At 44.8% G+C, this 25289-nt stretch overlaps 1 protein-coding gene across 3 annotated transcripts in view; it reads right to left on the bottom strand.

Moving 5' to 3' along the window:
* The window catches only part of FAM184B (family with sequence similarity 184 member B), a 101901-nt gene that overhangs the window by 12569 nt on the left and 64043 nt on the right, over positions 1-25289 (bottom strand). For 2 of the 3 annotated variants that reach the window (XM_045508702.2, XM_045508700.2), the window contains exons 6-11: positions 24040-24150; positions 22134-22241; positions 14326-14432; positions 12769-12837; positions 4371-4500; positions 3364-3576 (exon numbers count right to left, since the gene is read on the bottom strand). In XM_045508702.2, coding sequence (XP_045364658.1) covers positions 3364-3576; positions 4371-4500; positions 12769-12837; positions 14326-14432; positions 22134-22241; positions 24040-24150 — 738 coding nt within the window. The remainder of the gene's footprint in view (positions 1-3363; positions 3577-4370; positions 4501-12768; positions 12838-14325; positions 14433-22133; positions 22242-24039; positions 24151-25289) is intronic. The other variant, XM_010973018.3, reaches the window with a different exon arrangement.

The following is a 25289-nucleotide window of genomic DNA, read 5'->3' as shown; positions in this document are numbered from 1 at the left end:
GGGAGGAAGAAGGCATGTAAGTGGGCACAGAGGGGCAGACCAAGCTCCAACCCTGTGTCGGCCCCCCACCCCCACCCCGTGCACTTGCCTCTAAGGCAAGCTCTTACTCAGCCGCGTACTTAACGTGGATCATGTCTTTTGATGCTTTCAGTGGTCATGCAAGGTACATGCCATGAGCTATCATTTGATGAATGAGGCACCTGAGGCACAAGGAAGCCGAGGGACGGCCTAAGCTCCCAACCCCTGTCAGGGGCAGACCCAGAATTTGGCCCCAGGCATCCCACCCTGAACCACAACCTGTATGGCTGTATGTCTGCTCTCTCCAACGAGAATGGCAACCTGAGTCTTTATATATATATATATTTCACATAATAGAGTAGTATCCTATTCTATATTTATCTATCTATCCATAAAAAGAATGAAATCATGCCATTTTCAGAAACATGGATGGACCTAGAGATTATCATACTAAGTGAAGTAAGTCAGAGAAAGACAAATATCATGATGTTAATTATATATGGAATCTAAAAAAGATCATACAACTGAACTTATTTACAAAACAGAAACAGACTCACAGACATAGAAAGTAAACTTACAGTTATCAAAGGGGAAAGGTGTGGGGAGGGATAAATTAAGAGTTTGGGATTAGCAGATAAAAACTACTATATATAATATAGGTAAACAACAAGTTCCTACTACATAGCACAGAGGACTATCTTCAGTAACTTGTAACAACCTATAATGAAAAGGAATATATACATGTATAACTGAATCACTGTGCTGTACACCAGAAACTAATGCAACATTGCAAATCAACTATACTTCAATTAAAAAAAAAAAAAAGCAATTGCCAGAACCAGGAAGCCTCCTTTCTCCTGCAAGGTGCCTCCAGCGCCCTCTACTGACAAAGCCTAACATTGTGCTCTTCATAAAGAGGAGAAATGCTTAAATCACCATTGCAAGCAGGTACGGAAGGGTGAATTGAGAACTGAGAGGCACAAATTTATAACAGAAGGTAAATTTCCTAATATTTCATATTAATGATGATATTTTTATTCAATGATCACACTTGTTAATAGTTTTAATTTAATTGGTCAAAATTGCTTCATTATCTCCTAGCTTCCCTGTTGCTGTTGAGATGTCTGGCAATGTTCAGATTCAAGCACCTTGAGCTGGTATCACTTTTCCTCACTGGGAGCTTTTAGAATTTCTTCTGTTTCGCAGGTGTTCTGGAGTTTCGGGATAAGCCCAGGTAGGGGGGTTTTCTCATTTCCTTCTAGGAATTTCATTCTGTTATTTCTTTGAAAATGTCCTCCCCTCCATTATCTCTTTCTGGAACTCCTATCTGTTAGATGTCAGCCTCCTGGGCTGAGTTTCTACACTTCTTGTTCCTTCTCTCCCATCATCCATTTCTTTGTCTTTCTACTTTGCTTTCTGGAAGATTTCTTTATTTTTTACATTTCAATTCATTTACTGACTTTTTAGGATTTCTACTATCCTACTTTTTTTAATTTAAAAAGAGCTCTTTCTTGCTCTAATTGTCCCCTCCTTTGCAAATAACACGTTGTCCTTGTTTCATGGATGCAAATCTAATCCTTAATTCTGAGGATATAAATCCTTATTGAATTTTTCTTTTTCTGTTCCCTGCATTAACTATTTCCTTTGAACTCATTCTTTTCCTCTTGATTATCCTGGATTCCAACTCCCCCATTAGAGGCTTTCTCAAAAGTTTAGTAATCTTTGGCTGTCTCTTCGTATTTAAGAGTGGGTCACTGGAGGCTATTTGGAAGCTCCACCTCTGCCTGGGGTGGCATGGGTGGTGGGGCGGATGTCTGTGGGATGGTGTGCTCCTCTGGGGATCTAAGTTCTAGCTGCTCGGTTTCCGGAGCTGTGCAGGAGAAGGCATCGCTGGGGGCGGGACAGACGTGGCAGTAGTCCGTCTAATAATGGCTCAGTAAGCAGATTTTCACCTAAACCTGTTCCCAGACCCAAGCATCATCCCAGCCTCTGAGACTGATTATTTCTTAATTCAAAGTCTTTCTTTGGCTTAGTTTATCCAGGGCTTCCCCCCTTCTCTCCTCCCCTGTCTCCTGTCCTTAAACAAGAGAATAAATAATTGCTTGACTGTGCTGGGTGGGCTGGAATCTGGGCTTTGAGGTAAGTCATATGCTCCGTCTCACTCTTGCCTTCCATTTTAACTGGTGCCTCCAACTCCTGGCCTTTCTGAGCTCTGCTGTCAGCTTGATTCTTATCATTCTCTATCTCCAGGCACTCTGGCCTGAGCTTCTCTGCTCTGCAAGGTCATATGCCATTTCCCCATTTGCTTTCTGTGTTCATGTATGTGGTTCGAGTGTACAGATGTCTCCTCGCTTCATCTGAACAGAATATGCTTCCACTGTGTGTCTTTATTGTTAGATCGTTTCCAATAGAAAAGAATTTAAAAGATTTTACTCTACCACCTTAAAACCAGAAATCTCATGTTTTTTCATTTGACCAGCTGGACATCTCAAAGAAGTGGGCATCAATATCCCCAATTTATAGAAGAGGAAATTAAACTTGAGACGTTAATTCAGTGAGAAGCTTGACTATATGCCTACTCTGAGCTTGGAGAGGATTCAGTGATGAACAGGCAGATACGGTTCCTGGCCTAAAGGAGCTTCCAGTCTGGTGGATTTGATCATATAAAGAAGGAATTAGTTAGAGGGTAAAGACTGCTGTGGCCTCAATGAGCTTCCAGTCTGGTGGATTTGATCATATAAAGAAGGAATTAGTTAGAGGGTAAAGACTGCTGTGGCCTCATCTCAGGAAAGAGCAGGGAGGGGAGGCCTTCAGAGAAAGCAGAAGGTAGATGACAGGTGGCAAGGGCTTGACCCTCCCTGCTGGGTCACACATCTTCATGGCCTGACTGCTCCATCACTGCTTTCCAAGCCCTTCAGGTCTTTTCTGCTGAGCTAATCTTTCAACACTGGGCCACCCTCCCACCCTCCCCTTTTCAGCTGCCAGGCTGAGCCTGACTTCTCAGCACACATCATGCACAACATGGCCCAAGTCATGAGAGCAAGTTGTTCTTAAGATACCAGGGTCACGTGCAGATCGGGAAAAGCAGTACCAGAAGCTCAGCAGACCTGAATCTGTATCCTTGCATCCTTGCTTTGCCACTTGCTAGCTGTGTGACCCTGAGAAAAATTACTGAACCTCTCTGAGCCTCTTTCCTCATCCAGGAAAAGGGAATTTGATAATAATGACTCTGTACGATTACTGTGGGGAGTGGAGATAATGTATGAAAGGCAGCCCACACAGGCAGAGCGGGCGCCTGCACAGCAAGTGCTCAGTAACAGTGGACGTCGTGATTAGCACCCTCACCTTGAGTTCCTGGTTCTTGGCCTTCTCAAGCATGCGGAGGGCTCGCTGGTGGGAAGCCTCGAGCTGCGCCTTTGTGGCCTGGTTCTGCTGGACCATCTCGTGGAGCTGGCGCTGCAGCTGCCCCCTCTCCTGCTCCGAGAGCTGCCTGAGCTCCCGCAGGTCCTCCCTGTGGTCGCTGGCGCACTGCTCCAGGGCCTGCTGCATCTGTGAGATCTGCCCACCAGGGCATCCTGCCCTCAGCCTGGACCCTTCGTCCTGCCTGGAATTTTCTTTAAAAATAAAAGCTTTCTGAATGTCTCCACAGCCCAGCCCAGCCTCCTCTGGCCATAGGAACTCTGGGTTGGGGGTGAGGGGGTGGAAGTTTGAAGAACCTGGGAACAGCCAGCCCTCCTGGAGCTCCTCACAGCTGCCAGGTAAGAGGTAGAAGGGCTGGGACATACGCCACCCAAGAGAAATCAAGAGGGGACCAGGAACCCCTCCAGAGATCTACACAGCAGCCTCCCTCGCCGGCCCCATGTGCTCAAATCTCACTTTCTTTTGGAAGCTTCCTGACAATCCTATTTGGTATTGTACCCACCCCCTCACTGCCACACAGCCTCCCAGCCTCCTTTATCCTGCACTGTTTTTTCTTTTTCCTGAAGCCCTTAACATCTTCTCATCTACTCTGTGCTTTGCCTATTTCTTCTGTCTAGTATTTACTGTCTGTACCACTTCCTTGGCTAAAGACACGCCCCGTAATGCAGGACTTTCGTCTGGTTTGCTCTCTGACGCTATCCAAGCACCTAGAAGAGTTCCTGGCTCATAGTAGGCACTCATGAGCTACAGCAGGTGCGGAATGAACGAATAAACAGAACCAAGAACCCCACCTTGCCCTGGACCCGAACGCCCACCCCAGCTTGGCCAAAAATCAGGCCCTGTGTGCCTTTCCCAGGTTGTCTGTAAAGACGAGGAAGAGGCAGGGTGTCATTCAGCACGAGGGTGCGTCCCCACCATGGCTGGCCTTCTACCTGGGCTTGCAATCTGGCTTTCTGGCTCTGCCACTCCTCCCGCAGACGCTGGATTTCCGGGGCCTTCTCCTCCAGCAAAGAGCCCAGTGGAAGCTGCGGGTCACCTCCCTCCTTGAGAGGCACTTCGATCCTTTGAAGATATGGAGGTCAAAATCACAAAAGATCCCAGGCTGGAAATGACATGACCACCCTGATAACATCTCAGCTGCTCGGGCTGGGAGGAGGGAGCTCCACAGGCAGCTAGGGGAACAAGAGACATCTTACCTAGATATAAAAATGCAACTTGACAAATTCTAAGTGCTGTTGTACTTGGCATATTGTCAAGATTCAGCTGGAACCACCGGATACCTGCTTCGGTGGATGCTGAATAAAAGGCGATCAATTGTCAGAATGACTGAAAGCTTAGGGCTACTTATATGGGGTCCTTGGGGAATTCAAAAGAAGACGTCTCTAAGGTCTAATTTCACAACTCTTCCTGCACATGGAAAAAATAATGAAACAATGATGCTCCACTTGAATACAGTACTTTACACTTTTCAAAGCGCACTCATAACTTTTATGGCTGTCCCCAAGCACACATAGGAGGATTATAAATAGGCCTTTATGTGTTTGTAGCAGGAAAAAGACGACGCTGGTTTAAAGCTGCAGTAGTCTCTGCGTTCTAGAACAGATGCTGACAAATATTTTTGGAGGAGGCTTTCTCGTACTCAGTTCCAAGCTTTTAAAACAGCTGAGAAGCTCAAATGGGATTGGCTGAGATTGTAAAGTTAAGTATTTATCCTGTTTAACAACATAAAAGGATGCCACACAGAGGGCCTCTCTGCGGTGACTGCTGGGACGTTGGTGCCGTTTTGCTTCCTCTGCCAAAGACATCAGGCCAGAGGCTCAGAGGTTAGGGAGCTGGGGCCCTGGACTGTGAAGAAAGGCCATGAGAGGGGAGGCTCTGGCTTGGCAGAGATGAGAAGGCCCAGCATTGTGGACAGTCAGAGGGAACCCCTGGGTGGAAGGGCAGGATGCCAGGACAGCACAGCAAAGTGGTCGGGAGCATGGGCACCAGCGCTGGGCTGCCCAGGTTCACGCTCCAGCCCTGCTGCGCTGCTGTGCGACCCTGAGTGAGCTCGTTAACCTGGCTGGGCTCCCTCATCTCAACATGCGGTTCATACTGGTCCCTTGCACATGGATTGCTACAGGATTAATAGGGCAAATACCTAAAACCGCTTAACACTGTGTCTGGCACATAGTAATAATCATATAAAGAACTGACCAAACGTTTAAGAAAGAGAGGCTTCTTTCTCTGCATCTTAATTCTCAAAAAAGTTATCCTCAACTTTTTTGAAGATGTGCTAAACATAATCGTATTTAAGGAGCAGTAAAGGGGAGATACCTTGGTCTGAAACAAACCAAGGGTTAGGAGACAGCCAGAGGTGATCAAGTCACCCAGTCTAGTGCAAGGGTGACAAATGACAGTAGCAGGTCGGAGGTGTGAAACAGGTAAACTCTCCCTCGCGATCCCTGGGGAGGGGACTGGACTTTCTCCCAGGGCCCAGTCGTTTTTTTTTTTAAATGTTATATTGAGGTAAAGTTTACAGTAGTGAAGTGCACAGACCTCATGTGTACAATTGAATGAGCTTTGACAAATGTACACAACCATAATACCAACACTACACTCAAAATATAGAACATTTTCATCACCCAGAAACCTCTCTTGCATCCTCTTCCAGTCAATCTGCCGTCCATAGGCAGCCAAGGCTTTGATTTCCATCACCACAGATTAGTTTTGCCTGATCTGAAGCATCATACAGGCAGAATCATGTGGTACATACTCTGCTGTGTCTGGCTTCTTGGGCCGTACATGATGTCTCTGGGACTCAACCATGCTGCTGTAAATGTCAGTAGTTCCTGTTTTTGTTGTTGAGTAGTATTTCATTACATGAATTTACCATGGTTTACCCACTTTCCTACTGATAGACAGTTCAATTGTTTACACTTTAGTATGAATAAAGCTGTTAGAAATATTCTTGTACAAATATTTTCATGGATACATGTTTCCATTTCTTTTGCTTAAACACCTAGGATTGGAATTACTGGTAGGTATACACTTAACTTTTTAAGAAACTAATAAATGGTTTCCCAAAGTGGTTGCACCATTTTACACTCCCACCGACAATGCATGAAAGTTCCAGTTGCTCTTCATCATTGGCAGCATTTTGTGTTGTCAGTCTTTTCATTGTAGCCACTCTGGTAGGTGGGAAATGGTCTCGTTGTGGTTTCAGGTTGCACTTTGCCGATGACTAATGATGTTGAGCACATATTCATGGGCTTATGGACCATTTTATATCTTTTTTATGGAAGTGTCTCCTCAAGCATTTTGCCCATTTAAAAAGTAGGCTGGCTTTTTATTGTTGATTTATATAGGTCAGTGGCTTGTCTATTCATTTTCTCAGTGGTATTTTTTAATAAGCAGAAATTTTAATTTGGATGAAGACCAATTTATGAATTTTTTCTTTATTAGTGTTTTCATGTCCTAAGAAATCATTTCCTACTCCAAATTTGCAACAATATTCTCCTATGCATTATAGTTTTAGCTTTTATGTTTAGATCTATGAAACAAATTAATTTTTATGCATAGGGTGAAGCAGAGGCTGATGTCCATTTTTTCTCATATGTTTATGAGTTCTAACACCATTCGTTGGAAAACTTTTCCTCTCTCCATTGAATTGCTTCAGCACCTTTAACAAAAATTAATCAGACATTTTTGAGCAGGCCTATTTTCCAGGCCCTCCATTAGTTACCACTGATCTACTTGCCTATCTGTACATTGATATCAGATAGTCTTTATTACTCTAGCTTCATTGTGTCTTGAAATTAGGAAAGTCTGAGTCCTCCAGCTTTGTTCTTTAAGATTTTTTTCTTTATCTAGCTCCTTTGTTTTTCCATATCTATATTCAAGCAGCTTATTTACTTCTATAAAAAGAAATATTGGGATTTTATAAGGGATTGAACTGAATCTATAACTTAATTTAGAGTAAATTAAGATCTTAACAATATTGAGTATTTCAATCATAATCATTCTGTCTGTAAATAAAAACATTTTTACTATTTCTTTTTAATTTGTAGTCTTTTTTCTTGCTTTATAGGACTGGCTAGGACCTTCAGGTCAATGTTACATAATAAGAGCAGAATTTTTGCCTTTTTCCCAATTTTAGGAGGTATGTGTCCAACATTTCACTGTTAAGCATGTCAGTTTATCATATCACAGTTCATCACAGATGACATTTCTCAGGTCGAAGAAGGTGTCTTCTATTCATGGATTGCAGAGTTTTCATTATGAAAGGATGTTAACTTGTCAAATGCTTTTGTGCATCGATTGAAATGATTATATATTTTTCCTCTTTATTTTTAATGTGGTGAATTATATAATTGCCTTTCAAATTTCAAACCAATCATGCATTCCTGGAATAAATTCTATTTGGCTATGATGTATTATTCTTTTTCTATATTGCTTGATTTGATTTTCAAACATTTTGTTGAGGATTTTCCATTCATGAAGAATATTAGTTTGTCTATATTGATGAATGTTCTATGTGCCTTGAAAAAAATTTATTCTGTAGTTGTTCAGCATATTGTCTATATTGATTAGACTAAGTTAGTTGATAGTGTTGTTCAAATCTTCTATGTCCTTACTGATATTAGTCTAGTTGTTCAAATACTCAGAAAAGGGTGTCAAAATCTCCAACTATGGCTGTAGATTTCTTCATTTAATTCTCAGTATTTGCTTCATTATTTTTAGAGCTCTGTTACTAGGCAATACACATTCAGGACTGTTACGTCTTCCAGATGAACTGACCCGTTTACCACTATGAAACATCTCTTTTTAATTCCTGGTAAAATTCCTTGTTCTGAAGTCTACTTTAATATGAGTACAGCCATATAAGCGTCCTTACATTTCATATTTGCATGGTATATCCTTAGCCTTTTTAGCTCAAACCTATCTGTGCCTGCATTAGAGCTGCCATAACAAAACACCACAGACTGGGTGGCTTTAAAAGCAGAGATTTGTTTTCTCATAATTCTGAAGGCAAGAACTCCAAGATCAAAGTGTCAGCAGGTTTGGTTTTCCTAGGGCCTCTGTTCTGAAGCTTGCAGATAGCAAATTTCCGTCACCCTGTTCTCATGTGATTGTCCCTCTCTCTGCGTTACCAGTGTGCTTATCTCCTCTTCTTATAAGGACACCAGTCATCTTGGGTCAGGACCACCCAATGACTCTATTTTAACTCAATCACCTTTTTAAAGTCCTACCTCTAAATACATTCCCATTCTAACACATTGGGTGTTAGGGCTTCCTGTGTGAATTTGAGGGGGTGCACCATTCGGCCCATAACAGTGTCTTTATACTTAAACATCTCTCCCCCAGACAGCACATATTAACGTCTTGCTTTTTTATCCTCTCTGGCAATCTCTTTCTTTTAGATGACGTGTTTGCTTCACTTACCTTGTAATTATTAAAATGATTTGGCTTAAATCTACATCTTCCTCTTTGTTTTCTATTTGCCCAATTCCTTTTCTTATAGTTCTTCTTCTGTTCTTCTTTTTCTACCTTCCTACCTAACAAATATGCTTTAGTATTCCATTTTAGTTCTTTGACTGGATTTTTAAGCTCTTCTTTGTATTAATGTTTAATATTGCTCTATGGATTATAATTTATATCCCTAATTTATCAGAGTCTACTTAGAGTTAATATTGTAACTCTTCATATAAAATGTAAGTCCCTTATAACACTATAATCCCATTAATCCTATCCCTGTCCTCTGTGCTAGTTTGTCCATATATTATTCAACTACCTGCATTATGAACTCCGTAATATAATGTTTTTATTACTATTAAGCAGTTAGGTGTCTTTTAAAGAAATTAACAGAAGGAAAAACAGTAGTTTTTTACATCTACTATACACCTACCACTTCTGATGCTCCTTCATTTTCTCTTGTTGATCCAAGTTTAAATTTGATATTATTTCCTTTCAGCTTTAATAAATTCCATTACCATTTATCTTATTTCATCTTGGCTGATAAAAAATTCTCTTAGCTTTTATGTACCTGAAAAAGTTTTATTTCACTCTCAATTTTGAAGGCTATTTTCCCTAGGTTTAAATTTGGACTTGACAAGTTTGGTTTTTTTTTCTTTTCTTTTAGTACTTTAATGATACTGCTCCACAGTGTTCTGGCTTTCAGAAGAAAATGAGGCGGGAAGGCTGATGAGAAGTCACTTGTCATCTGTATTCATGAGAAGTCAATTCTACCTTGTAATTTGTCTTTTTAAAAAGCTGTCTGCTTTTTAACATTTTCGGGGAGATATATTTTGCTTTCAGCAGATTTTCTATGATGTATCTAGGCATTGTTGTCTTTGGATTTATCCTGTGGGGAGTTCACTGAGCTTCTTGACTATATAAATCGATGACCCACAACAAGCTGGGGGAATTTTCAGTCATTATTTTTCCAAATATTTTTTCTTGTTCCATTTTCTTTCCCATTTTTCTCTTGGGCTCCAAATATATGCATATTAGGCCATTTGATATTGTCCCACAAGTCACTAAGAGTCGCTTCATTTTTTAAAAATCTTTTTTCCCTTCATTCTCTGGACAAGGCAGTTTCTACTGATCTGTCTTCAAGTCATTAACTTTTCTTCCATAATTTTAATTTGCTGTTAAGCCTGTTCACTGAGGTTTCCATTTTGGCTATTGTACTTTACAGTTTTAGAATTTCCACTATTTCAAGGTTTTTACTTCTCTGCTGAAATTCCCTATTTGCTCACTTATTATAACAATCTTTTCTTTTATGTCCTTGAACATAACTCATACAATTGCTTTAAAGTCCTTGTCTGCTAATTCCACTATCCAGGTCATTTTAGGGCTTACTTCTATTGGCTTTTTTTCTTGATTACCAGTCATACTGTTCTGCTTTATTGCTTGTTTCATGTTTCCATCAAATGCTCAATATTGTAGATAATAGAATGTAGGGACGCTGGTTTATGTCTTCCTTTCAAAAGTGTTAAGTTTTGTTATGACAGGCAGTTAAATTACTGAAGGCTCTTTCTTTTTTTTTTTTTTTTAACATTTTTTATTGATTTATAATCATTTTACAGTGTTGTGTCAAATTGAAGGCTCTTTCTGATCCTTTTATGCTTGGATTTGTCTTTCGTTAGAGCAGGTACATTTCAACACTGTCCTTTGTTCTAGGGTGTGGCCCTTATCCTATAGGGTATGTTTCTTACTCCTAAAGTGTGACTTTTCTGAGGTCTCTACTAAATGTCTATGGAGATTAGAAAAGCCTTTTAATTCTGGCTAAGATGGGACTCCAGTGTCTCCCAGCACGGCATGACCTCTGGTATCTCCATTTTTCTCGGCCCTATGGCAGCAGCCCACTCCTAGGATTCATGGAGTCTCATCTTGTACATGCTCACTCAAGCCCTTGGCAAGGACCTGTGGAAACTCTCATAGATTTCTGCCCTCTCTCCCCCTGCATAAGATTCTCTCTTTTGGCACCCTGTCTTACAAATGCCAGCCACTTTAGTAGCCTTGAGCCTGGATATCTGCCTCCTCAGCCCAGCCTGCCTCCACTGGATGATTCTTGGCATGTGGTTGGCACTGTCTCCAGGCGGAAAGGCAGGAGCAAATGTGGGGTGATCGTGGGATTCAACGCATGTTTCCCTTCCGAAGAACACTGTCCTTCTCTGCATAGCATCTCATTACTCAAGAGAGCCATCTCATTTATTTTGTTCAGTTTTATAGTTGTTTCTAGAAAGAGGGAAAGTCTAGCACCAGTTACTCTGTGTTGGCTGGAAGTGGACATTTCAGTTATTACTGAGTATTAAAAGAGAAAGTGATCTTGGAAAAGTAAAAGACCTGTGGAATTTCACGTTGCACATAAGAACAGTTGCCCTAAGTTGACATGTGGTTAAAAGTATAAGTTCTGGAGCCAGAGAGACTATCATCTGGATGCTGTCATCTGCTGGCGTGTAAACTTGGGCAAGTTACTTAACCTCTCTGGTCCTCAATTTCCCTCATCTTTAAAATGAAGTAGGTAAGTCAATAACAGTATCACCTAAAGAAGATTAAATGGGTTAATCCTTTAAGTGTGCTTGTCATACTCCAACATTCAGTATATATTTTTATCATCATCCGTATTTCCTGGAACACTAATGGGAATTTCTGTCTGACTGCATTTTATTTCCCCCAGCTCCCTCCTATCGTAAAAATCTGATCCTAGCTCTGACAAAGCAAGCCATAGCTGACTCTCTTCACTTCCCTGCCCCCATTAAAGTTGATTCTAACCTGCTACCCCCACAACCTTAAATTAACAGCCAAAGGAAAAGCCACCACTCTCTTAAAGCCACCATGCCAGAAGTTCCCTGACAAGCATCCTTCAAAGGGTTACCTACTAAATATGAAGTCCCATCCCTAAAGAAATCAATGCGTTTGTTCTGTCCTGCAGTCTCCGACCTTAGCTCTTTCTATTCCTTTCTCATCACTGCTCAGCCCTTCCACCCCAACTAAAACCTCTGTGAAAGAAGCCTCCAGACACCACAATTCCTTATCTGCTTCTACAGTTGAGGAATCCCCTTACCAATATAGCTACCTGTGAGAAAAAGACGTTGTTGTGACCACCACCTGCTGTTGGTCTTCCCAGCATCCTCTCCCTGGGGAAGCCATTCCTCTTTCCATGGTGATCCTGTTTAGTTCACAAGGTTCTGGTGCAGCTAACTGTGCCCTCATCCCCAGGTGGCCCCAGGGAAGGGCTTTTAACACATACCTGGCCCATCAGAGCCAGGCATCTCCTTGGCCAGAATGATGGGCTCAGGGATGGACATGTGACCCAGGCTGGGCTCCTTAGAAGCCTCTCTGAAATTCTGCCAATATTTTCAGGGTAAAGATTACTTGTTTCCCTTTGGAACTGTGGGTTTTAAACAGGATTTGTGACTGCCAGTGGTAACTGACAGTACCAGCACTTAGTCTGGAGGCCTGACCCCAGAGTCTGTCTCCTTTAACTGCTGTGGTTACATACCTCATAGATCCTGAGACAGAATCTGGAGGGAGCCGTGTAAGCCTTATTAGCTGGAGAGTTCCCTGCACTGTAGGTGCTTGACCCTGCCATTGACATGACTTAGGGGTACAGGCTCTGCTTCCTCAATGCTATGTTCTGAATCTTTCTGTCCCCTCAAAATTCATACTTTGAAGCCTATTGCCCAATATAATTGTATTAAGAAATGGGGCCTTTGTAAGGTGATTAGGTCATGATGGTGAAGCTCTCGTGAATGGGATTAATGCCTTTATAAAAGGGGCCCTAGACAGCTCCCTTGCCCCTTCCACCTTGTGAAGACACAGTGAATGATGCCTTCTACGAACCAGAAAGTAAGCCTGTATCCATCACAGAATCTGCCATCACCTTGACCTTGGATTTTCCAGCCTCCAGACCTGTGACAAATAAATTTCAGTTGTTTATAAGCCACCCAGTCTATGGAATTTTGCTAAGCAGCCCAGATGGACTATGACAACCCACTGCTTAGAGAGCTGCCAGATGGGAGCAGGGCTTCCCTGTCATCTGTCAGGACCACATACAAGCTGCTTATTAATGTGGGGCAGTGGATTATAACTGTGGTGGCCTCAGAGTCACCTGGGAAGCTTCCTCAAAACACATGGGGCTGGGATGTACCAAGACCTCCTGTATCAGAATCTTGTGAGCTGGTGTGACAGACTGTAATTGTTCAGCAAATCTTCACTCTTCCCTTCCTCTGCCTTGTGTGGTCTATGAACTGAATTGTTTCTCCCAAAATTCACATGTTGAAGCCCTAGTCAGCAATGTGATCATATCTGGAAATGAGGGCTTTGAGAGGTAATTAGGTTATGAGGGTGGAGCCCTCACGGTGAGATTAGTGCCCTTATAAGAAGAGACACAGGAGGGACCTCCCTGCAACACCAACTGCCACCTCTCTCGTCTCCACATGAGGACACATCAAGAGGATGGCCCCGTGCAAGCCAGGGAGAGAGCTCTCACCAGGAACTGACAGGGCCACCCCCTTGATCTTGGACTTCCCAGCCTCCAGAACTGTGGGACATCATCCTCTGTAGTTTAGGCCACCCAGTGCATGGTACTGTTATAGCTGCCCAGGCTGACTAAGACATGTGGGGGGCCTAGTCTCTGCCCAGGGATATTAGTTTTTGTCATGTGACTCACTTTGGCCAATGGAATGTGGGTAGAAATGAGACAGTGCAGTTCTGAGTGTAGGCTTTAAGAGGCATTGTATGATTCCATCAGCTTTTTTGACCTTCTTCCCTTTACCATGACAACAACATGCCCTAGATAGAGGCTAATCCATCAGTCTCAGACCCAGAATGAGAAGGCATCTGGAGCGGACTTAAACTCTACCCGTGGTTTTGGGGCAGAGCAATAACACCTGACTGTCAGCCAGGAGCTAACCTTATATAAGGCCAGCAAAGCTTAGCAGAGCCAAGAATAAAGATAGCTGACCTATTAGTTAATCACTGGTATTTGGGAAATGTTTGTTACAGTAGCATAAGCTGACTAATACAGGGAATAAGGTGGGAGATTTCCCCTTGGTGACAAAGCTCCTTCATCTCCCTTACTTAGTTGAAGAGGAGTGAGCAGAGGTTTTAGGGCCAGTCCAGATCTGTCTGAATTTTGGGCAGTTTATTAACCTTTTTGAGCCTCAGGTTATTAATCTAAGAAATGGCCTCTCTGGGTTGATGTGACAATTAAATAAGACAGTTTATGTAAAGCCCACAGCTGTGCTGAAGACATGCAAGCCATGTCTGTTCCCTCCCTAAGCATCATGCAGGGGGCAGTGATAAATACTTAAGGAAAGAATGAATGAATGAATGAATCCTTCCAAGTCTGAGTCCTCATTCACTGGAGCCCTCGGAAGTCTGCATGTCCTCCTGTACCTTTCCTCTTCGTCGCTGCTGGTTCCTTCTTCAGCTGCTAACTTATCTTGATGCTCTTCCCCTCTGGGCAGAGTCTGAGAAGGTTCATTCGACTTCAAGCATGGATCCTAAGGCAAAACAGGTACAAGATGAGATTCAGTACAGTTCCCTGAGTCAACCTGTGATTTATTAAATCACAGAGCGGAGAAGAGGAGCCCCCAGCAATCCGGTGTCAGTGCCCGGCTCCCAGGCCTAGGACGGAGGCCTGTGATGACTCAATGCCGAGCACAGTGCCTGGCTTAGGAGCGGTGTCAGCCCTTGTCCCTGGACTCTGTTTTCCAGTCTGCCAAGCATATCACACAGCTGGCAAAACTAAAGCACGGAGAGAGGAAGTAGCTTATCCAGGGTTCCCATCAGTGAATAGCAGAAATGAAGTGCAGTCAGGGAACCTGACCCTAGGGCTAGTGTGGGGACAGAGGACAGGGCCAGCAACAGTCACTGGTCCACACGTATGAGCAACTGGTATTGTTATTATACCCATTTTACATGTGGCACTGCTCTGTCTCATCACACAGGATCTGAAAACATGGAACCTGGCCAGAGGTGTTGAGAAGTGGGATGTGGTGGGAGGACAATATGGAAACCCTGAGTTAATAATGAGGTTTGGAATTTTCTCTCAATTGAATTTGTTCATTATTATTTCCCCTTTCCACAGAGACTAAAATGTGAAAAAGACTTTCTTATTTTGATTTTTCTACTTGGTATAGCAACCACTGTCCAAGGAAAACAGTATAATAAGACAGGCTAGGAACAGATTTCTTTGTTGAGAAATCTCATTATATAATAATAAATCACAACCTAGCTTTTCGACTAACTGCTTGCATGGCCTACAGCCAGTCTCTTTTCTGGACCTGAGCCACATCAGCTGTAAAGCAAAGGGGTTGGTTCCATCTGTGGTTTTTAAACCATGTTCCAGAGACCCTGGGAGATGTCTGAGGGGCCCTTGGCAGTGGAAGAGGGCAGAGCTGAGGCTGGAGGATGGGGCCTTGGGCTCCAGTCCCCCTTAACCTGGAATAAAAACTGCTTTGGTTGCCTTCCCAGTACTCAAATGTCTATTAAAGGCCACCAATGTCAAGGCCAATGATGACCTCCATGTGGCCAAACCCAGTGGTCACTCCTTGGGCCTCAGCTGAATGGACCTCCCTGCAGAACTGGAAACCTCTGATCACTCCTTCCTGCATGCAGCCCCTTCTCGTAGGTTTCTTCCTCCGCTAAAGCTTCCTCCTCTCCTGCCCCAGACCTCAGTCCTTGGACTTCTCCTTTGTCCTGGGCCATGGGCATGTTTGGCTCTATGATAAAAGATGCCGGACTCTCCCGCAGGTCACCTGTACCATCAAAGTTGGAGCCTCGTTGGCCTCAGAAACCGACACTGTTCAAGTGCAGCCTCATGGGCTGCATTCATCCTTGGTCTTTCTCGTTCCCCGTTTGTCCTTCTCTCCTTCTGACTTCCAGCCAGCTCTGCTTTAGGCCCACTTTAAACCCCACACCAGATTCAGGAGCAATAGCTGAACATAAAGTATTTAAGTGGCTCCCACAACTATGCCAGGTCATTTCCTAAAATGAACGCCTTATTCCATATCACTTCTACTTATCTGTTTCTCCAAACTGATGCGTCCTTTAATCTCCAGACCCCACTGATGCTTGAAAGCCCTACTGAACTGTCCCTTCCTCCAAGAAGCCGTCACAGTCTCTTTTGCTGCAATTGTACTCTTTCTTCTTGAAGTTTCCACAACAGTTATTTTGGTACCATAATTTGTTCACAGATACTTATTGGTCATTTACTACATGCCAGGCACTGTTCCAGGGACACAGCAAGAAACCAGACAGACAGAAGTTTTCCTGCTTTATATTAATTACAGGAGAGTTCTCTCTCTCCCTTCCTGGAACAGAAATGAAGGTGAAAGTAATCCCAGATGTAGTGTTCAAAGTCCTACAGCCAGTAACTGAGAACGCTCAGCATGGCCATCTTCCATTGTCTGAACTGCCTCTTCAGTGTTTGTAACTGGACACCGCAGTCCGGCTGGTTGACACGTGCTAGCTGCAGGGCCCAGTGAGTTTGGCTCACTGCTGTGCACGTTCAGAAATGGTGCCACTGCCCAGCCTATAACCTTCACACGGATCCAAGGCTAAAAGGTCCACCTCTGCCTTGTACTTTCAGGTATTTGGGGCATTAAAGTGTCTTGGAGATCTCCAATTCTTATAAAGTCCAGAAGTAAAGATCATAGTCTAAACAGAAGAGCTTTGTGAGACACAGGTTATAAACACACATTCTGTATAATGTGGGGGGAAACTGCACAGTGAATGTGGAAGAACCACCAAAAATCAGAATAATGTAATACTACAGCATAAATATACACATGATAATCAAAGTTAATTAGGTCCAGGTTTCAAAAGGAAAATTTAGAGTTACAGGGAAATTTTGGTAAATAGAAAGCACAAACTATGTTGGCCAAAACAATCCTAATGGTACCAGCAATCACAGTAAACAAGAAGAAGTGACTTAGTTCCACATGGATATCCCCATCCTGGTAAAGGGAATCATTCCCTAGAACCCTCTAATAATGAACCTGTAGGCACCGAACAACAGAGACTGAAAACATAAGGCAAAATATTCAGAAATGTAGGGAGAAAAGGGGAAATTTATAACTATAATGGGGGATTGTAATAAACACCTCTCAGAGACACAACTCAGGTACACAAAATGAGCTAGGATGTGGAAGATCTGAACAAGATTACTGAGCTAAACTTAACAGCTCAAAAAGAATACTTATCACTGCTAACATTTATATGATGCTTAGTGTGTGCCAGGCCCTCAAGTCTATAACGTGGGTATCATCCCATTTTAAAGATGATGAAACTGAGGAGGAGTTATGCAGGAGAGGGTCTGTAACTTACCCAAGGTCATACTGGTCATATCACAGAACCAGAATTCAAATCTATATACTCTAACAACCAAACCGAGAATATATGCTTTTTCTCTATCACACAGGAAACATTTTTAAGAACTGACCCCACAGCAGGCTACAAAGAGATCTCAGCACAGACCATACTACCTAATGACAATGCAATAAAATTAGAAAACAATAAGAAAGAAGGTTTAAAAAAATGAGATAAACTTCAAAACACTGGGATACTGATCAAGACATACACTTAGAGGACATTTACAGCCTTAAATGTATTTATTAGAGAACAGTCAAGAAGTTAGAAAAAGAATAACATAAAAAAACCCAAAGTAAGTAGAAGGAAAGAGTTATGAAAGACAAAATTAATGACAGGAAAAAAAAATAGATCTGACCAATACATCTGAAAGCTGGCTTTTTGAAAAGACACATCAAACTACGGGGTAAGACTGAGCAAGGCAAAAGGGAGAAGGAACTTAAAGCAACATGAATAATAGACAAAAATCTCATGACAGTTATGGAGATGAAAAAGAATTTCAAACGTGCTCTGAGTCACTGTGCAGACCGTGAAAGAGAGTGTGCAGGATGTAATTTCTGGGCCACCTTATCGACCACTGATACAGTTAAAGGCATCCTGGGCAGGAGTCCAGAAACAGGAGAGGATGTAAATGCTTAAAAAGGCTGATGATGCACTGGATGACTACAGCGGCCCCTAGCCACACACGGCACTTGTCTATTTCCACACTTAACTCATGGATGCCTGAGACCCAGGGAGGAGGGCAGGAAAGGCACCACTGTCCCCATGTTCCAGATGGAGATCTAAGATCAGAGAAGTCCAGTGACTTGTCTCAGGTCACACAGCCACTGGAGAGCAGCACAGGACCAGACCCCGGGTTGTCCCACTCCCATCCGTGTCACTTTTTGTGACTGCACCGGCACTCGGCTGTGCTGTGTTGGCACAATCGCCAGCTGCCAATGTCAAGGCCTAACTGGGTGAGTTAAAATCAGGTTGTACAAACATGCTGCTGAGAAAGATCTGCAAAACAGACACTCAAAGTCAACTGGAGAGATGAAGGCTGCTTCCCAAATCAACAGGGAGGTGAACTCCATTATCCTTTCTGTTTCTGTTCACTTGTTTCCAGCCCCACAAGAGCCTCCTTCTCAGAAAAGGACGTGTGCTCTCTCCTAGCCCGCGAGTAACTGAAGGACCCTAGTGTTCTTCTAAATCATCCTCTGACTTTGGAAGGCGTTCCTCATCTAACCTTGTCACTATCAGGCTCAAATGGTACACTCGGTTCCATGCATTCAGCCGTCATGTCAGGTATCAGTTTATGCACAAGGAGGTGCGCACAGCTGCCGCATGCAGGTGCTCCAGGTGCTGGAAGGATAAAGATTAACAAGATATAGTACTTGATTTCAACAAACTAATGGTTCAGCGGTGGGGACCAAGAGACCATATACATGGAAAAAATATTCCTCCTTCACCCTCTACCTTGTGTACGTGGTGTCTTAGGCCAAAGTACATCATTTAAAAGGAGCTAGGGTGCCATCTAAATATTTCACAAATGGACTGAACTGTGGAAATGAACAGCTGGCTGAAAGAGGACCTTCAAGCCTGCCAATACTCATTTCTCTGAATTCCAAGTGGAGCTGACTCTCCAGTGGCCCCTCTTCTGCTTACCTGCTTGGGGCCCCAGGGAGCTCCTCCCAGGGCCAACCCTGAGCCACTCTGGGTGTATCCTGAGTCAGTCGTCCCTAATTCACCCTCTTGCATCTCCCTCCAGGCATCTGCTCCGGTTCTGCCCAGGGCTCTGTCTCCAGTGCTAAAGTGTGCGCAGAAGAACAAGTCGTTCTGTCTCTCCCCCAACCATCCGCTGCAAGAGCCTCCTCCCAACTCCTTGCCAACAAATGGCTGGTTATTTTAAACCTGTATTCTCATTAGGTCTTCATCTTTCACCTTCTAGGCAGTGAACATCTTCTGGACTGTTTCTATTTTAAAGGAACACCCACGCCCAGGAAATCTCCTCGAAGGAAATATTGAAAGTCATTCTCAAGTTCTCTTGACAATCTTTGAAAAGTAGCATCATGTACATCTTAAAATAGAACACCTAATGCAATGGGGTTTTCTGCGATGATTACAGGGGACTGTAATGGACACTATAAAGACACCTTACATTTATAGACTCCTTAACAGTTTTGGAAAGTGTCTTTGTGTGCTTTCTTCCGTTCATTACCACAGGTCTCTGGGGTGTGGAGGGCGGGGGTTATCACAGCCACTTTACTAACCAGAAGCCATACAGAATCGTGCTTTGGGCCCTGGTGCTGCTCTTTGGGCCTCAGTTTCCCTAACTGTAAGACAAGGATAATAATAACACTTGCCTCACAGGGTTATTCTGTGACTGTGCAAAGCACTACATTCTTGGTCCAGAGTCTGTGTCTGCCACTAGGAGTAATGAGAGCACTGAGCTCAGAGAGGTTTTTGGAATTGTCTGGGGTCAAGCTGGGGTGGAATCCATGTCCTAACCCTGAGACCAGAGCTGTCACACTGCCCTGCGCCTTCATCCTGGGCTCCAGCAGGTCTCAGCCCGATTCTTAGCCAGGAATTTCTCCATGGACTGGGTCTCCAGGGCAACCTGCCCGGTTCCATGTCAGATGGAAGCAGACCCCTCAACTCAGATCAGAGGGTACGTCACAGTTGTCTAAGGGCTTAGTGATCATCTGCCTGCTGACACCCTGGGCTTCACCTGACCCTCCAGGTGTGATGTGGGGGGACAGCTGCCCAGCAAACCACACAGGGCCTCCCTGAGTGTGCAGGGGACACTTCTCAGGCCCGGGAGACCCCTGGAGCCGTGCCTCCACTCCCTCCCTACCGGCCCCAGGGATTCCATCTGGGACCTTTCACTGTGCTCACTGCCCCCCACCCCCACCCCATCCACCCCTTCTGATGAAGTCACGTCCAGCCAAGTACCCAGGCAGAGGGCACTCCTGGGTGCAAGCTTCCTGCACCTCCCTGGGCACAGGCCCTGCTGTCCCACACGGACTGCACAAGCCTCTTCCTGCCATTAGTGTAGCACTGATCACACTGGGTTATTAAGTCAGTAAATACTTATTTCCCTCCTTTGAAACAGAGCTCCCCAAGGACCAGGACTGGGCCTCGTGCACCCTGGCTCCCAGCCCCATGCCCTGCATAGTGACAGCACTCGTAAACACTTGTGGAGGCAAAATGACTTGAATAATAATGACCACAAATGACTCTCCTTTTTCTTTTGGAGACCATGCAGGCAGGGGATCTAGGAAAACTTCACCCCTTCTCTGCCCCCCACTTCACTGGGACCCGGGCACCAGAATCTTCCAGGAAAAAAGTTTCCTTTAGAATTACCAAGGCTGAATGGTTTTCTGGAAACCAATGACTAAAACTGGGACTCTGGAAGAATCAAGGAGACCAGACACGAGAGACCAGGACAAAAGGCTCAGCAAAGCCCCAGCTGTCTCTGGCAGGGACGGAGCCCCACCCAGGTCTGGCCACCCTCCCTCCGCACGCGCTGGGAGTGGGGTGAAAAGTCTGGCCTTATTATTTATACCTCTTTTGACTAACTGCAGTGCTTTGGCAGAACAGCTAAGAGCCTAAACTAAAACTCCTGAGTCTCCAACTAACTTAAATTGTACAGCCCCAGTCGAACAAGAACATCTTTGGGGAAGTAGGTGTTTTGCACCGTTTGCTGGTGTCCCTGTCCCCTCACCCCTGCCCCCCCATCAGCCACAGACCGGTCCAGCGCTGCCAACCTTCTTTTGCGTTACCTCCACCCTTGCGGTGTCCCGTGTGGTCGCAGGCATGCCTGCGTGCAGGTGCTGCCTGGGCATTCAAACACCAACTCCGCAGGAAAACTATTTCTGTTTCTGACATCATGCAATGAATGTTAACTGAGCGCCTTTGTTTTGGGTTAAACTGTGCCCCCAAGAAGAGACGGTGAAGTCCCCCCAGGACCTATGAATGTGATCTTCTTTGGAAATTGGGCTTTTGCAGATGTAATTACTTAAGATGAGGTCACACTGGATTAGAGTGAGTCCTAAATCCAATGAGTGTTGTGTCCCTATAAGAAGGCCGTGTGGAGACCCAGAGGCACACTGTGGGGGAGGCCAGGCGGTGACACAGGCAGGCTGGAGTGATACGGCGACAAGTCAGGGAACGCCGAGGATGACCACCAACCACCAGAAGCTGGAGAGAGGGTGGAGCCACCAGGAGGAACCCACCCTGCTTCGGATGATACTTTGATTTTGGACTTCCAGCCTCCAAAACTGTGAGACAATACATTTCTGTGCTTTAAGCCCCAAGGGTGTGGTGCTTCACTGTGGCACCCTTGGAAAGTAACACAGCCTGGCACGAGCCTGACGGAGAGACAAACAGGAACTAGTTTCTGCCCTGGAGCCGCACCCTGAAAGGGCAGCATCACTAGGGAGGGCCCGCGGGAGAGTTACCGGTGTCGTGGATGCGATGTGGATGTGGAGGGAGGCGGCAACGGGGCATTATTATTACTGTTACGCGTCATGCTGGGCAGAACCAAAAACCCCGCACCCCAGTCCGGTGCCTCTTTATCTGCCAGCCAGGCTGCTCTCAAAGAGGGAGAGAAGATTCATCTTTAACAAGCCTTGTTCTTTTCCAAACCACGCAAATAATGACTCAGAACTCTATTTTATTCGTGGTTTTTGCTGATTGATTTGGTAATGATTTTTTTTTTTGAGGCATTTTGGCAGCTCTTGGGGACGAAATGAAAGGGCTCATTAATGCCAGCGTGTGTCCCTGTGGACACCAAAGTGCTGAAAAGGAGAAGAAAAATAGCCTTCGTTAAAGCAGAGACAGCTGGAGGTTACCTGGGTGTCCAAAATGCTGCAGTGCTGGCAGTCCACTTCTGGGGGCCTGTCATCGCCTCTCGGGGGACATACCTTATTCTGTTGGATAAATTCTTCCAGCCTTAAAACCTAAAACAAGAATAAAGACGCTCAGCAATGAAACAAAGTCCTCTCTCCCGGTTGTGGTCATTAATCTGGGAGCCCTTTCCCCTAAATCAATCAGTTCTGGGGACAGTGCCCCACTAGACAAATTCCAGACGTGCTTCTAGAGAGGCCATTTCTAAGTGGCTAGCTGCTTAGTCCTTCCAGAAGAAAATGAGCCTGTCAGGTTTACAATATTCCACGCTTTATTCTCTTTAAATCATTCATGTCCATATATCTAGACAAGAGCTGCAGCATGGGTTCCATTGGTTCTCATAACGTTCCTGGAAGGCCACCCTATTTCTTTTTTACATAGTCGGTAAAGAAGAAAAATAATATTTAAGAATTACACATGCAATATGAGAGAAGAGTGGCTAAAGGTGCTATTAAATTGTAAAGCCTTAATGATGATGATGATGATTAACCGACTAATTGTAGCCTGTCAGTTACACAGGCCGGCTTCCCTGCTCCAGACCTGGAGAAGGACAAGACCCATAACCATAAAGGAAATGCGGATGTTACTGAAATTAATGCCCCTGGGGCACCATGCTTGGTGTGAGGGGGCAAGGGGAAGGGAGGGAGTGAGAGCAAGATAATGGTAAGATAATAAAATGTGGTCCCTGCCTTCAAGGAGTTGTCATTTACGGAGAAGACAGATGGATGCTGACACTCACAGTAACATTCAGTAGACAGACATACAACATAATAAAAGTACCATTAATGGCACAGACCTAAGCATTTCACAGTGTGAAGTCTTCTAATCCTCTCAACAACTACCGTGAGGTTGGTACTACTGCAGAGAATTTACAGCAATAAACTCTGGCCAGGGACGTCCAGGGCAGTGTTAAGGGCACTGAAGGATGAACAAGAGTCTGCTGGTGGCAAGTTCCTCTCCCCAGTAACACTGCCCACAGCTCTTTTAAACTTTGACCTTGGTCTCTGGGCAGTCTGGGCAGATAGGCCTAAGAAGCAAACCCCTCAGTTCAGCTGGTCTACACCCGTTCGCGACCCTGCTCTTGTCTGCCTCCACCGTGGAGGCCTGATGGCTAAGTCCTTGCTTTCCCAGGCTGGCCACGCGGCACAAATATTACCAGTGGGAGTAGGCGTCAGCTGGGGGCCTCTTCAGATGCTTTTGCTTTCCGGATGAAGTGGGCAGGCCTGGCCATCACTGCCTCTCCCCGTTTCCTGCTTTACATTTGGACATGACAGCTGGAGCCGGGACAGCCTTTGTCACAGCCTGGGGGGATCTGAGCTGACTTCCCCCAGGCACAGTGCCAGGGGCCTATGACATTTTCAGGGACCATGAAAATGTTTTCATTCCTTCCAAAATCAGAATAAAAAAAAAGCAGCCTGGCTATATTCATCTTTATGGCAGTGCAGTCATAAAATATAATTAAAAAAGACTTTTTGATAAAGGAAAGAGCCCAGGAAACCGATAACACGCGGCGGGGGTTGGGGTGGGGAGAAGGCGGAACCAAGAAGGCTGCAGGTTTTCCAGGCCTGATATCATTTAGCCACAGAACTGATGCCACCAGCCTCTGCCTCCCTCTTTCATGTTCGACATTAAGCGCCTCTGTTAAGCCTCTACAAATCAGGTTCTCTGTTACCTACAGCTGAATTTATACCCCCAAGACAGCCATCTTGCCAGGCCGAAGTCTTTTTCTTTCAGGATGCTGAACAGAAGGAGATCAGGGCAGTTTCCCAACCTTCCTGGCATCTCAGTTAATCAGAAACTTCCAGGGCCCAGAACCATCACTCCTGAGCACGGTGTTCATTCGGGACTTACCTCAAGCAGCGAATTCTGGAGCTTCACGCTCAGGGCCGCTTTCTCTTCTTCCAGCTGCTTTATTTCATTTTCTGATTTCTTCTTCACTTCTTCCAGCTGTGTTTCTACTTCCTGAATGATGATGAGAAGAGTTAACCACACAAGCCTCGAAAACACGGGCACGGCATACCCTGCCTTGTTCCCAAAGGGGCTCAAAGACGCTCGCAAGAGTCATCAACTACTATAGAAAAGCATAAATTAGAAACACATGAGAAAGTGCAAATGAAACAGATGCTACATTCACAGCACAAAGTTGAATATATACTGGGGGTGGGGGGCAGGGTAGACCCCTGGCTTTAAGTTTCGTAGCATCAAATAAGAAAAGGGAATGAATGCTCACTGCTGACACAATTCTCAGTGTTACATAACTCAAAAGGCCAACTACCTTCTCAGATGCACAGAAATGTCAAAAGCAGGAGGAAATTTCTCCTGGGGTCTTCTCAACAGCATCCTTACTTTAGTCAACGTGAATGGAATAAATGACAAACTAAAAGGCTGGAGGGAAGAACTAAGGGAGATGCGTGGGGTGAGGTAGGAGGAACAGGTAGGAGTCCGACGCGTGCGGCCTCGTAAACCACGTTAGTGAGCTTGAAGTCCCCTGTGAAGATGACAGGGGGCCTCTGGAGAGTTTGAAGCCAATGTGAGTTTTCAGATGATCCCCCTGGAATGGAGATTGGATTAGATGAAATGACGAGACAGGAGGCAGGGAGAACAACTGGGGGATGATCACACAGTCCACCAAGAAACGGCAGGTGACCGAGTGAGCGTGGAACCACCAGGACAGAGAGAAGCGGCGGTATTCCAGGGCCACTGAAGAAGGATGGCTGACCCCTGAACAATGCAGGTTGGAGCTGTGCACGTCCACTGACACGTGGATATTTTTCAATAGTAAACACAACAGTCCTACACAGTCCATGGTTGGTTGAACCCGCGGATGTGGAGGAACTGCAGATACAGAGAGACAAAGATAAATTATAACTTGGGTTAATTCCCACGTTGTTCAAGGGTCAACTGTAGAATGAGTGGACTTTATAGCCGACTGAATGTGAGGGATGAGAGAGAAGTCATGGATTTCTGGGCTTCTGACTTGAGCATCTAAAGAGGTGCTGCTGCTGATCATCTGGATGACACCTTTACACCTACCGCAGGGCCAACCCCAGGCCAGGCCAGTGGCCCTGGGGTGGCCCTTAGCATAGTCCCTGGGGTAGGTC

Source organism: Camelus bactrianus, chromosome 2 (assembly GCF_048773025.1).
Source record: "Camelus bactrianus isolate YW-2024 breed Bactrian camel chromosome 2, ASM4877302v1, whole genome shotgun sequence".
In the NCBI taxonomy this organism is placed as follows: domain Eukaryota; kingdom Metazoa; phylum Chordata; class Mammalia; order Artiodactyla; family Camelidae; genus Camelus; species Camelus bactrianus.
This window is presented reverse-complemented; position numbering and strand designations above follow the sequence as displayed.